Source organism: Mustela erminea, chromosome 14 (genome assembly GCF_009829155.1).
Source record: "Mustela erminea isolate mMusErm1 chromosome 14, mMusErm1.Pri, whole genome shotgun sequence".
NCBI lineage: Eukaryota > Metazoa > Chordata > Mammalia > Carnivora > Mustelidae > Mustela > Mustela erminea.
In genome coordinates this window covers 91,318,840-91,331,327 of record NC_045627.1, presented here as the reverse complement: position 1 = coordinate 91,331,327, position 12,488 = coordinate 91,318,840, and the positions used below count along the sequence as shown (strand labels likewise).

The 12,488-nt window shown below is 59.6% G+C and overlaps 1 protein-coding gene across 2 annotated transcripts in view; it reads right to left on the bottom strand.

The window, feature by feature from the left end:
• Window positions 1-12,488, bottom strand: part of INPP5A (inositol polyphosphate-5-phosphatase A) — a 162,816-nt gene that overhangs the window by 60,456 nt on the left and 89,872 nt on the right. For both annotated transcript variants that reach the window (XM_032314073.1, XM_032314074.1), the window contains exon 5: window positions 907-970. In XM_032314073.1, coding sequence (XP_032169964.1) covers window positions 907-970 — 64 coding nt within the window. The remainder of the gene's footprint in view (window positions 1-906; window positions 971-12,488) is intronic.

The window sequence follows — 12,488 nt, the reverse complement described above, 5'->3', positions numbered from 1 at the left end:
GTCTCCCGCCAAGTTTGCAAGGCTACCCCAGCAAGTTCCTCGGTGGGAAAGCCACAGGCTTGGGTTCCAAACTGCGCAAAGAGCCCTCAGGGAATAGGGCCAATGAAAAATCATCCTGCTGGCTGGGATCCTGTTCCTAACGTCGACGAAATCACTGCCCAAGCAACTTAGGGACGACTCTGCATCTCCCTTCCAGAAGAGGCGATCGGTCTCCTAAGTGAGCGGAGATAATGAATCTGAGCGACTGACATAATTAGTTGCTCTCCACGGTTATTACAACTTCAGTGACACCTCGGACTAATGGGATCTGCCTCCGGGGCCGAGCTGGAGGCCGAGGACTCGCGTGTGGCGTGAAGAGAGGGCGTCGCCTCAACACCCCAGCAGAGCAGGACGACACGGGGGCTGCTGGGCTCCGGGCGGCAGGGCTCCCGTGTGCAGGGACCCGGGGACCAAGGCCGGCTTTAGGAGCCCAGGAGCCCCGCACAGCCCACGTGCCGGCCCGAGCGCGCAGGGTGGTTCTCCCTCTGGTACTGCCGCCTCGTGTAAGAGACACCGCCCAAGCAGGCCTTCATTTCCTCCATTTGATTCGGACACAAGGCCGTTCCCTCCTCCCTACACGGGTCTGCAGGAGATCCAGCGTCACTGGCCGGCCCTGCCCTGGGAGCAGGAGGGGCGCGGACCGGGGGCTGGGGGTCCAGGGCAGGGTCTGGAGTGTGATCCAGGTTAGGGTAGGGGGTCTGGGGCAGGGGTCCAGGGCAGGGGTCTGAGGCAGAAATGCCATGTGGATTCCAGGGGACCAGAGCACCAGGTTTGCACAGGAGGCCCCTGGTCAGCAACTGTGCCCCCCCCACAGGGACGCTGGGTGGGGCGGGGGAGCCCAGCCAGGGAATCCCGGAAGAGTCTTACCTTTAAAGTCAAACTGGTAGATGTTTTTTAAAGATTCATGAAGAAAATAAAAGCTTCCTAATGCCTGCAGAGCAAAAAGAGAAACCGCGTAAGAGCAGAACAGCTTGAAGCAGGCTCAAGTACTGACTCAAGCCCTTGTGAACGAGGACAGAGCTGCCTCCTCAGGCCCGCCCCTCCCCCGGCCGCAGGGATGAGACGTCAGTCACACTCAGCGGCACACACAAGGCCCCTCCCCCGACACGGGCGCCCACCCGAGCGCAGTCTCCCCTCGGCGGGAGGCTCCCGGGGCCCGCGGGAAGGGCTCTGACCCCAGCGCCGTCCTCACTGTGTGCTGCACCCACCCGGGGCTCCCGGCAGCTACGCCCGTGCCGGCCTTCTGGGCCCCCCTGTCCCCCCTCCGCGGAACTGCCACCCGCTCCCCGCAGCCACCGGACCCGCGGTCCAGTCCCATTCTGGACCCCAAACTGCAGAGGCCAGGCCGGGGTGCGGTGACCACCAACGGAGGCCGCATGGGACACCTGACCTTAAAGCAACCTGTTTCTCTGAAATTCAAACTTGGTGTCTTATATGTGCCTGCGCACACATATATGGACACGTGTATTCCTCTGTGAGGCCGTGTAACCTGTGTGCGCGAGCATACGTGTGTACAGATGCAGGCCTGTGCCTACGTACCCATATGCATGTAACACACATGTGTGTCCACGTGGCTGCTCACACCCATGTGGACGTACATGTGAATGTCCATGTTTCACGTGTGTGCATGCACATTTACACGCACACATGTATACACACAGAGTGTGTAACACGTACGTGTCCCTGTACCCACGTTTTACTCCTCGGCTGACCCTGGCCACCCAACAAGGTTCCTGGGGAGAGGGGTTGCGGCGGGAGCCGCTCTGCAGACTTGAGCCCCCGACAGGCTGTGCAGCTCCGAGAAGGCGCCAGGGGGTGAACGTGGCAAACCTTCAAGTCCCCTCACCAGGCGTGACCGCGCCGACACGACATCACGAAGCTTACAAAAGGATCCAGAAAAGAGACTGTAATTCACAGAGCCGGACACCCGTCACTGGCTCTAATGGATACTTAAATCAAAGTTGGAGCTAACTTTCTCCCCGGTTAACCTGCTGGGTCGGTACGTTCAGGCCACGCTTCGGTCACAGGACACGGCGACGTCCGCACAGAAGCGCCCAGGCCCGCAGACGGGGAGCCTGGTGCTCGCCGGTCCGCTCGGTGCTCGACTCGTCTGAGAATACGGGCTGCTTGCCTGTTTTACTGAAAACAATTAAAATACTTTCTACGTATTTATAAACCTGACTGTCAAGGGCGGCAATTAATTCTCCATCAGTGACAGGCAACCCGGTCGATGCCGTACTTTTGCCAGAAAAGCAAATGCAAGGTGGGGGCCCTGCCCTGCCCGCATGGGGCCAGCCTTTAGGCGTGGCCTGATGTGCGGCGTGCGTGGTGGGGAGCCGGCGTCTCCCCGCACAGAGCCGGGCCCCTGGCGCTCTGCAGCACGGGTCGGGGCGGACCAGGAACCGACACTCCAGCCCCTGTGCTCCGTGGGACGTGGCAGACGACGTGTGTCCGAGACTGGCTGTGGCCTGACGCTCGCCGCCGCCATCCACCTGGGCGGAGAAGAGGGAGCCCTCCACAAACACGCTCCCGCGGAGCAGCCTGCGCAGGGCTGCGGTGGCCGGGGCTGCGGCAGGAGCCAACCGGGAAGCAACACGAGGCAGCTGGTTAGACATTTGCAAACAAATCAGAGGGCCAGTAACTTATCATCCCTGCAATTAGGTTAGCAGCCAAAGTACGCATCGTCAGCCTGGGCCTGCGTCCGGCTTGCTCTTCCAGAAAACTAACGCTCAAGCCAGAGCAACAACAGTGAGGGGCTCTCGGGGACACGTTCTGCAGACACCACGGAACGCATCTGAGCGTGACGCCGAGGGCAACAGTGCCCTATGTCCTCAACCGTGTTGTGGCCACCTTCCAACAGCCTCTGGAAAGCCCCAGGGCCAGACCCATACCCGCCTCTCCTGGGGGGGGGGGGAGGTGGTCCTGCCTCTCCCAAGGGACGGGGCTGGATGTGGGGGTGGGGAGGGCCCGGGAAGCCAGCTGCAGGGTCGGGCGGGGGGTCCCAGCCTAGTGCAGCTTGGGAGGTCCGACCCGCCCCAGAGGGCAGCTGCACTGCACAGGTGCCACGGGGGCCTCCGGAGTCTCTGCTCCTCCAGGACGGCTCACTCCGCTGTCTCTACAGAAAAAGTGTCTGCAACTTGTTAGTTTTTAAAAATAAAAAAAAAAAGTGGGCACCTGAGTGGCCCAGTCGGGAAGCGTCTGCCTTCAGCTCAGGTCACGATCCCGGAGTCCTGGGATCGAGTCCCGCATTGGGCTTCCTGCCCAGTGGGGAGCCTGCTTCTCCCTCTGCCTCTCCCCAACTTGTGTGCTCGCTTTCTCTCAAATCAACCAATCAATCAATCAATAAAATATTTTTTAAAAGCAGAAAAAATAAATAGATCTAAGAACAGAAGAAAGAATTTCATGAGATATTGTCAATAAGTTTATAACAAATTCGAGAAACTTAGTTGTTCTAAGTTAAAACTATCAGACTTGAATGAATGATGGCTGGAGAGTGTGATGAAGCCCCTGGACCTGGGCCCACTCTGTCCCAGCGCGGGCGGGCAGCGTGGAGGACACAGTGGGATGCCGCGGCCTCCCCCGTGCGGTGGGGCGTGCACCGAGCAGGAGAAGCTCCTGGAGGACGGCGTCTGCACACACGCCGTCTGAGCTCCCGGCTGAGATCAGAGAGCGGCTTCGCGTGTGCAGCCCGAGACACACACCGGACAGGCAGGCGGCCCCGAGTGCCGCTCTGGACGCTGATCCCTTGTCCAGATCCGCAGCGACCCCTGTGCACGGGGACACACGTGACGAGACGGGCTTGTGCTACAACTCCCCACAGCTCACGCACACGGGACACGCACGGGACACGCGGCACTCACTCGGGGCCCCGGAGCCCACAGGAGGCGACACTGTGTGCGGCGGCATCCCAGACCCTGGCAACTGGACGCTTCGCTATGTGGAGGCGGGTCAGCGACGCCTGAAATACTCCCGGATGGCGGCCTGTGCCACAGGGAAACGTCACACGCACAACAGGCGGGCCTCGCAAGGCTGAGAAAGGAGGCTCCTAAAACTTCACAAAAAGCTAACCAAAGCGGCTGAAAACAAAAAAAGGTGGCGTTATTAAGATTATACCAAAACAGGAATAAAACCGTAAATACAAAATTCAGAGCAGGGATCACCTGGGGGATGGGGTGGGGCAGGGGCGCGCAGGCGCTGCGGTGACCTGGGGACTGCGGAGGGTCTGCTGTGCCCCGCAGGCCCGACCCACCGGCCTCGCCCCACGGGTCTCTCCTCCGCGCCCAGGTGTCGGTGCAGGTGCCGTCAGCCCGCCCGACGACCCTCCCGCCGCTGGCGCCTCACGCACGCTGGGGCCGCACCCCACCCCTGCACCATGGCTGGCCTCAGGCGGCCGCGGTCTCTGCCGCTCGGGTGGGCGGAAACGAGCACGTGGCGCGTCCCCGGAGCTCGGGCTCCACCGCACCCCCGCTGAGCATCCGTGCCCAAGGCCGCTGGCGACTCAGTCTTCCCCCGCGAACTCCTCACTCGAATCCTTTTTCTATGTGTCTTTTTCTCATTTTACAAGGTCTTAAATTTTTAAATATGATTTAACATTATTTCTTCATCTATTACTTGCATTACAAGAATGTTCCCTCTCGAGCTTGTCTTCTTAGAGCATCTTTCATTAAATGAAAAGTTTTTATTTTTAAATTAATCACGGCCCCTGGGCGGCTCCGTCAGTTCAGCGTCTCACTCCTAATTTCAGCTCATGTCATGCTCTCAGGGTCCGGAGATCCAGCCCTACCTCGGGCCCTGTGCTGAGCTTGGGGCCTGCTTCCGGTTCCCGCTCCCTCTCGCTGCGCCCCTCCCCCCATACACTCTCTCCCCCTGAAATAGTCCAATTAATCATTAATCAATATTTTCCCTTACGGCTTATGCCTTTATGTCTTATTTGGAAATAGTTCCCTAATTAGACTCCACAGTGGTATCCCGTTCTCATGGGCAATCAGTAAGAGTGTGTTCTACCCATTTAAGATTTTAGGGACCAGAGACTTGCTAGTGGGTGTGGCACAAAGCGAGTTCCAGGGTTCTCTCCCCTCTGCGGAACGCCCCGTCTGCCCCCCACGACTGACACGTCATTCTCATGGTCCACATGTCTGTCCACGCGTGGGGATCTGCTCGAGAGTTCTTGATTCTGCTCAACTGATTTCTAGCAACAATGTTTCCTATTTTGGCTTATGACACGTCCTGATATTTACTAACGAAATGCCTCATTTGTTTTCCCTCCCACATACTTCAGATATTTGGGGCTCTTCCTATTTCCACCGAAACTTCAGAATGGCGGCTGGTCTGCACCCTCACACCCTGCTGGGCTCCGACGACCGACGCGGAGACTGCAGGCGACGGCGACAGTTTGGGGGTCCTCCGTTTCCTTCGCATGAGTGTGATACATCCTTAAACATACATTCCAGGTCTTTTAAAAAGTCTTCTAACAAAGTTTCATAATTTATTCCGTAAAAGTCTTAAAGGTCTTTTGTTACATTTACTCTTTGTTATCTTTTAGTTTCTGTTACTATTAGAAAGTGTATCTTTTTAAAAAGGTTTTATTTATTTATTTGACAGAGATCACAGGGAGACAGAGAGGCAGACGGGGGCGGGGGGCGGGCGATGCAGGCTCCGCACTGAGCAGAGCGCCCGATGCGGGGCCCGATCCCGCATCCCTTGAACCCTGGGATCATGACCCGAGCCGAAGACAGAGGCTTAACCCACTGAGCCACCCAGGCGCTCCAGAAAGTGTAATTTTTAAAACCACTCTCGGTTTAGAACCATTTGCTTCTGGTGAATATGAATACTACTAGCTTTTGTACATTAATCTTTTATTCAGCAACTTTGCTCAGTTTCCTTTCCATTCCAACAATATGGGTTCCCTCTGGTAATCTGAAGGACCTCTGGCTTGGCTTTGTTTCGTCTTCACAATGTTTCCACCTTTTCTTCCCTTTGTGTTTGCTCTGCCTTGTTGCAGCTTCGGGGGTTCTGGGCCCGTGTGGAACAAAGCCTGGCCCTGCCTAGGAACTCGGCGCGTGTGTGGAGGGCAGCAGCAGATGTGCCCAAATCGCGATCTTCTGAGAAAGGTGAACGAGGGTGTGTACAAACAGCGAGGCCGAACACGCCCCAAGGCTTGGGGAACGGCACCGGAGTGGGCAGTTTTCTGGTGGAGGAGACTGGAGAGGAGAGGGGTCTGGCGGGAACAAGAAACCGCGATGAAAGTGCCACGCGGACGGCCCGCAGGTCGATGGCTCGTGGGTCTGAAGCTCAGGGTCCACGTCTGAGCGAGAAGCGACATTTAGTCATCTGTGAAGACTGAGGAACACCAAGGGAGAGAAGCCTCCTGAGCCTGAGCCGGCAGGGCGCACTGGCCCGAGAGAGACGCACCGGCCGGGCTGAGGGAGGGACGGCCACGGGCACCTCTGGAATTCGACGGACGGAAGCCGTGGATCGCTGTCAGACTTGAACACGTGGAGCCGACCTGGCATCCGCAGCGGCCAGCCCCAACGCGGGCTTTCACCCCTCGCTCGAGTCTGCCCCCATCTCCGCGCTTAGCAGTTCTGGCTTCCAACCTGGTCTCTCTTCTCGGCTCCCCAGGCAAAGGAGTCTCCGCCACGTCTTCAGGAACGTCCCATGCACACGTGCACACGATACTTGCCACGACATTTGTGTTCTCAGCAGCGGTTCACCTGCCCCTCTGTCCCCCTTTCGTTCCGGGTTCAGGACTCACATCTGCGTCTCTGGGCACTCCTCCTCTCCCAGGGGACGACACACGGTGTCTGCTTGGGATCCCCCAAGAAGCCTCTTTCCCCTCCCATTTCCAGCCGGCAGCTCCCACATGCACAGCCCTGGGCCTCCCCTCCACAGCCAGCCTCGGGGCCGGGGGTACGTGGCTCCCCTGTGGATGTGTCGCACCGAGCCCGGAAACCGGGGTCTCTCCGGAGCCTCCAGCTGCTTCCCTGCTGCCTCATCTCTCCCACACACACCCCTTCCGCGGGATCCGCACTTGGCCTCCCCCTCCCCTTCCTTCTGCTCTAGCAGCCCCGAGTGCAGCCCATGACCCCGGTCCCCCCCACGGCGACTGTCCCCTCAGCCTCTCCGCCCGACGGCAGGTGACCTCTGAAGACGACGACGTGACGCCGTCACTGCTCCGCTCCTCGGGGACCGCCAGCACACGGGGCCGCCCCTGCTCCTGCGTGTCCCGGGCCCCAGCCCCAGCTTGCGCAGCTCTGGCCACACGGGTGCCCGGGCCTGCCACCATCAGGGCCTTCAGCTGCTTTGCCTTCCCCGTTCCAGCTTCTGCTCACATGACGCTCAACCCCTGCAGGCTGCCTCCTCTGAGCTGCCCTCCCAGACTGCTCCTGCACAGCCCTGGCAGCCCCAGCACAGCCTCACCCTGTTGCAGGGCTGCACACTCTGGCCACGGGCTGGTTTCCCTCGCACACCTGCCTTCTCTACCAGAAGGGGCGGGAAGCTCCCGGCTGGCGTTCTCGTCACCTTGGAGTCCCCAGCTCAGCACCTGGCACACACCAGGCACCCAACAACGCCTGGTCAAAGAGAGGGACGCAGTGACGTGCCTGAGGACAGACAGGTCAGCAGTTCAGGACCCAGCACACAGGACTGCTGACTCGGGTTCCAGGGGACGCGCCAACACATCGCTTCCACCACATGGCCGCGAAAATCAGGCTTTCTACCGACAAGGGGCACTGGCCTCTCGCGAGCCTGCCCACGCTCCCGGCTTTACAACAATTTAGTAGACGCAGCAAGAAATCAGGATGAAACTACTGTGACACTCAGTAGATTACAAACAATAATAAATGAAATGAACCTTTCGTTTAAATCAGCGCAGAGCCTCATTGATCTGTCCCCGTGTAAGGAACTTGCCGGTAGCCCGTCGAATCGGATGACGCAGCCTTACCCGGCAGGCAGCCCGTGGGAAAGGCCATCACGTCACGGTCACCAGCACGGCCCTCTCCCAAGGCGGCTCTGTAACCCGCTAAGATGAGAGCCCACGTAGGTACTAAGCCCCGACTTTCCCACTTCAGCTCCGGGGGCTAACCGTGAGCTGACGGCACAAGGTCCCCCCGTCTGACCCTCACCACGGCCCTCCCCAGGCGGCGCTGGCTCGAGAGACGCACGGGTAATTCCATTTTGTCTGCCGTCCCACAGCCAGCAGAAGTTAATTAAATTGGTTGTCCATTGTGCTCATCTCCTTACAAAGTTAATGCTATTCTGCTCCTGAATTAAAGAGCATTTCATAAAGCCTGCGCGGTGGGGGCCAGTGTGCTGTGTGTGCACCAGGGACCGGGGTGCTGAGCCCTGTCACGGTCCCTGCTTGTAGTGTCCCCAATCAGGCCATCTCGCGAGGGGCCGGGCGAAGCACGCATCGACCTGATGGGGCGGGCGAGCGCTGCACGCGACCTCCCGTGCGGCTACGACACACCCCCAGGTTAGGGCGCCTGTTAACGTCTCCTATCACCGCAGTGAGGAGCGACTCACACGTAACGAGATGGCCTTCAGCAACAGGCCGGTGGACGGGCTGCCCGGCGAGGGCGCCGCACGAGGGCACAGAAGCCAGAGCGAGGGTCACGCCAGACCCCCGCAGGCAAGGGACACCTGGCAGCACAGCTGACCCGGGAGGCAAGGTCAGCAGCCGGCACAGCGAGAAGCCGCCACAAGGACTCCCGCACCCACTCGGGCCCCCAGTCCCTGAGCAGATGGTCTCCGGCACCTTCTCCACGGTCTTGGGCACCTGACAGGTCCCGAGGAGAAATGGCCTGAAGCACGGGGGCAGTGACAGGTGCTTCACACAAAGGCCAGCTCCTGACCACAGGGGCTCCGTCCACGGGAAGGCCTCCCACAGCAGCGTGAGTGTGGGGGCTGCCCAGGACAAGGCCAGGGAGGCAGGGCACACGCCTGACATGGGGTCTCTGGAAAGAAGGGGTCCAGCTCGAAATGGCTGTAAGACCCCCCAGCAGACACCAGCAGAGGGCTGGATGCTCGGGCCTGGGGTCCGGGACAGAGGTCTGGGAGCAGATGAAAGGCGGAGGGCACGTGACATGGGGTGGTCGATGCCACAGATGCTGCGCTTGCCGAGGAGGGACGAGAGCCAGAGCAGAGGACAGAGACGGCGAGTGGACCCAGGACCGCTCTTAGGGAGGGGCTGGGAACAGAGGAAAGAGCCAACACAGAGACGGCCAGAAGCTGGGGTCGGTGAGGACTGAGGACCAGGGGGCAGTCGTGGGGACAGGGAGAGGTCAGTGGGGACAGGGTGTGGACAGAGTGGTCAGTGTGGGCACCAGCAGCAGGTGCCGTCTCAGAGGTACGGGGGGAGGAGGCAGCAGCCACAAGGCCAGGTCTGCCGGCGCACGGAGCGCACGGGGACTGACCCCCGCCTCCACACTCGGAGTTCGGAGGTGAAGTGCGCGGCCACACCTGGACGGGTGACATGGAAGGAGTTCTGGCTCTCGAGGTTCCTCTTCTCACAGGCGGGAGACGCGGGGCCCAGCCTCAGCCGCGGGAGCTGCCAGGTCCCGGGGTGAGAGCAGCGGAGAGCGGCTGCAGGGACGTGGGAGCGCCCGTCACACCCCGCCCGGCCTCTCGGCGGCCCGCACCCGGCGGCCGCGCTGACGGGGACACGCCGCCCGCTCCGGACGCAGGAAGCGCGCTCCGAGGGCACACGCAGACCTCCCTTCACTGGCCAATCCTGCCGCCTCTCCCGACAGAACAGCTCTCACACGCTCCTGCCCACGCCGCGCGGGGAAAGCCAGCCGGGTCCTCACGCGGTCTCTTCTGGAAGGACAGCGGATGGGCGACAGAGCCGCACCGTGAGCCCCTGCGACGGCCATGAGCACCCTGGGCGCACTTCAGTTCGCCTCACCTCCGCACTTCTCTCTCAAAATGAGATTCGTTTGCAATATGGATACATTTCTCGATAATACGTAGTTTGGAAACTGAAAGTTTCAATAACGAGCAAAGAAAAACATCAGTGCTAAAAGAACCAACTTTAATTACAAAATTTATTAGGTCATTTTTTTCATGTCTAAGTGATTAGAAATATAATCAATAAACTTTTATGCCAATTAAGTTATGGGGAGCATTTGCATCATAATCAAACCAGCTCTGACTTTTATCTTTTCTCTTCCAGAAATCATTAGCTTTGCAATTATAATTTCATCCTTACAAGCATTCTGGAGAAATCGGTGACGTGCATTAGGGACAGAGCGTAATTACAGTCAGATGCACTTTAAGACTCAAACACAAGCTGTTTACAAAATGCTTTCTGCCATTAGGGAAGCTTGGGGCATATAAAAGGCTACTAAAAGACTTAATTGATTTTTAAATTTCAATTATATTGCAAACGCCATCTACTTCTGTTTCAAATCATTTAACGCACAGATATGCTGACCGGTTGTGCTCCGCGGAGAATGTGCCGTCCCGCCGGCCGAGGCCTCCAGCCTCACAGGCCTCACACCTTTGCGGCCCTCCGCGGCCCTCCACGTCACAGAGCCCTGGGAGCACGGATCCCGCAGAGTCGTGCCGCGCTGGCCGACTGGCGACCCCTCCCTTCCCTGCGCTCTGGGCCCGCGTGGGTCTCCGTCTCCTCAGACTGCTCTGGGCTCCCTCCTGCGGGCCTGCTGCCTCCTTGCGGGTCTCACAGCTCCGTATGAATCCACATGCGCACGCACGCATTCCCAGCGGACATGTGGGTGGGACGCAGAACTCAGGGTGGCAGTCACCCTCCCTGGCCTCCGGGGCTGCCGCGTCCGCCGTCTACCTGGCATCAATCTTGCTTCCCCTCCCCGTCACAGCCTGTACAAGTCCTGTGCGTCTCTGGTTGTGCCCAGGGCTCTCCCGTCTTTCTGGGCCATCAGGGCTCTTGATCTGTGTGTTGAGACCTTTCACACACTGGAAAACTGTCACTTATTATCTCTTCAAAAACGACAGCTTGAAACAAACCAGACTCCTGGTTCATCTCTCGGGTGCGACCGTGCGTCAGGCCGTGCTCTCCACGTCCAGTCACCGCTCGTTTTAGTGCTTCTTCCTGGCCCACGTGTGGCTCACAGCTTAGCGTCTAGCTCGCCCTTCCGCACCGTGGGGCTAAGTGTCCAGCTCTCTGCACACGAAGGTCACGAGGGACAAGAGTACCAGTGTCTGTCAGAGAAGCCGCCGGCACACGGGGCTGTCCCATGTCCCTCCCCGGGTTAGGATCGGCTCTCAGTGAGTCACCGTGTTTACTCAGCCTCCCTCTGGATCGACATACGTGGCCATGATGGTCACTCCGTCTTCCGACACTGGGTCCTCTCCTGGCTGAGCAGGTCCTGGGGCCGGGGCGTGGGGCTCCCCACCCCGGCGATGGCCTCTTCCTGGTCTGGGGGCCTCTGTCAGTCCCGGGACTGCTGCATACGTGGCACAGAAAGACAATCGTGGATCCCAGGGTCACTCAGAGTAGCCAGGACGGGGGTAACAGTTCCATGGTAATGAGCATTCCTAACAGGTGATGCCTCGCCTGTTTCCTCTTGACCCCAATGCCCTTAGCACACGCAGGAGAAGAAGATGGCTTCCCAGGGGCCTGGGCTGACGCTGGACAGAAAGGCACAGGTGGGAGGGACCTGCCAGCCACCAGAGGCTTTCTGCTTCCACGGAAGGGAGGCCGAAGCCTCCGTGTTCAAACACTGTTCAGTGCCCTCCCTGGGTGAGTCTGCTGCCCCTCCCTTGGCCAGGCAGAGGCCTCGACGCGCCAAGAGACCTAACTGAGCCCCAGCCACCGTGCGCCCCTGTGGCCCCCCCAGTAGAGGTGGGTGAGGGGCCGGACGGAGCACCCCCCACCCTTCACATCGGGGCGGCCAGCCGGCCACTCACGTGTCCCACGGTCTGAAAGACAGAGCTTTTCTCCCTCTCTCTTCTGAGGCCAAATCACGGAGGCGCTTACGGGAAAAGCTACCCCCCACTAATGGCCTTGATATAAATTAGGCCTGCGGACAAAGCCCGCGGAGCCGTGACGCCCACCCCAGCCCGTGTGCACGTCCTCCGTGCTGGTGCTGCAGCCTGGCCAGGGAAGGAGCCGTTCCTTTCCTTACAACAGGAGAGGAGAAACCAGGGTCTCCTCGGGACAGTGAGTCCAATGGCAGGCATGGTGTCCAGAGTCTCCTCCGGAAGAAGAGGGGCACGCTGGCACGTGTGTCCGCTGTACGGGGAATCTGCACAAAGAGCCACCCACGGCTGGGGACACGCCTGATGGAACCCTCTAGAAGGCCAGGGAGTCCAGAAAGGACGTGAGTCGTACACAGCTGCCAGCGTGAGGTCCCTCCCCGCACGGCCGTCTTCACGGACCACAGACCCAGAGCACTGAGCTGTGCTGGGGGGAATGACGCCAGCCAGGCGGGCCGGACACAACCCCACAGGCTGGGCCGGCAGGGGACACG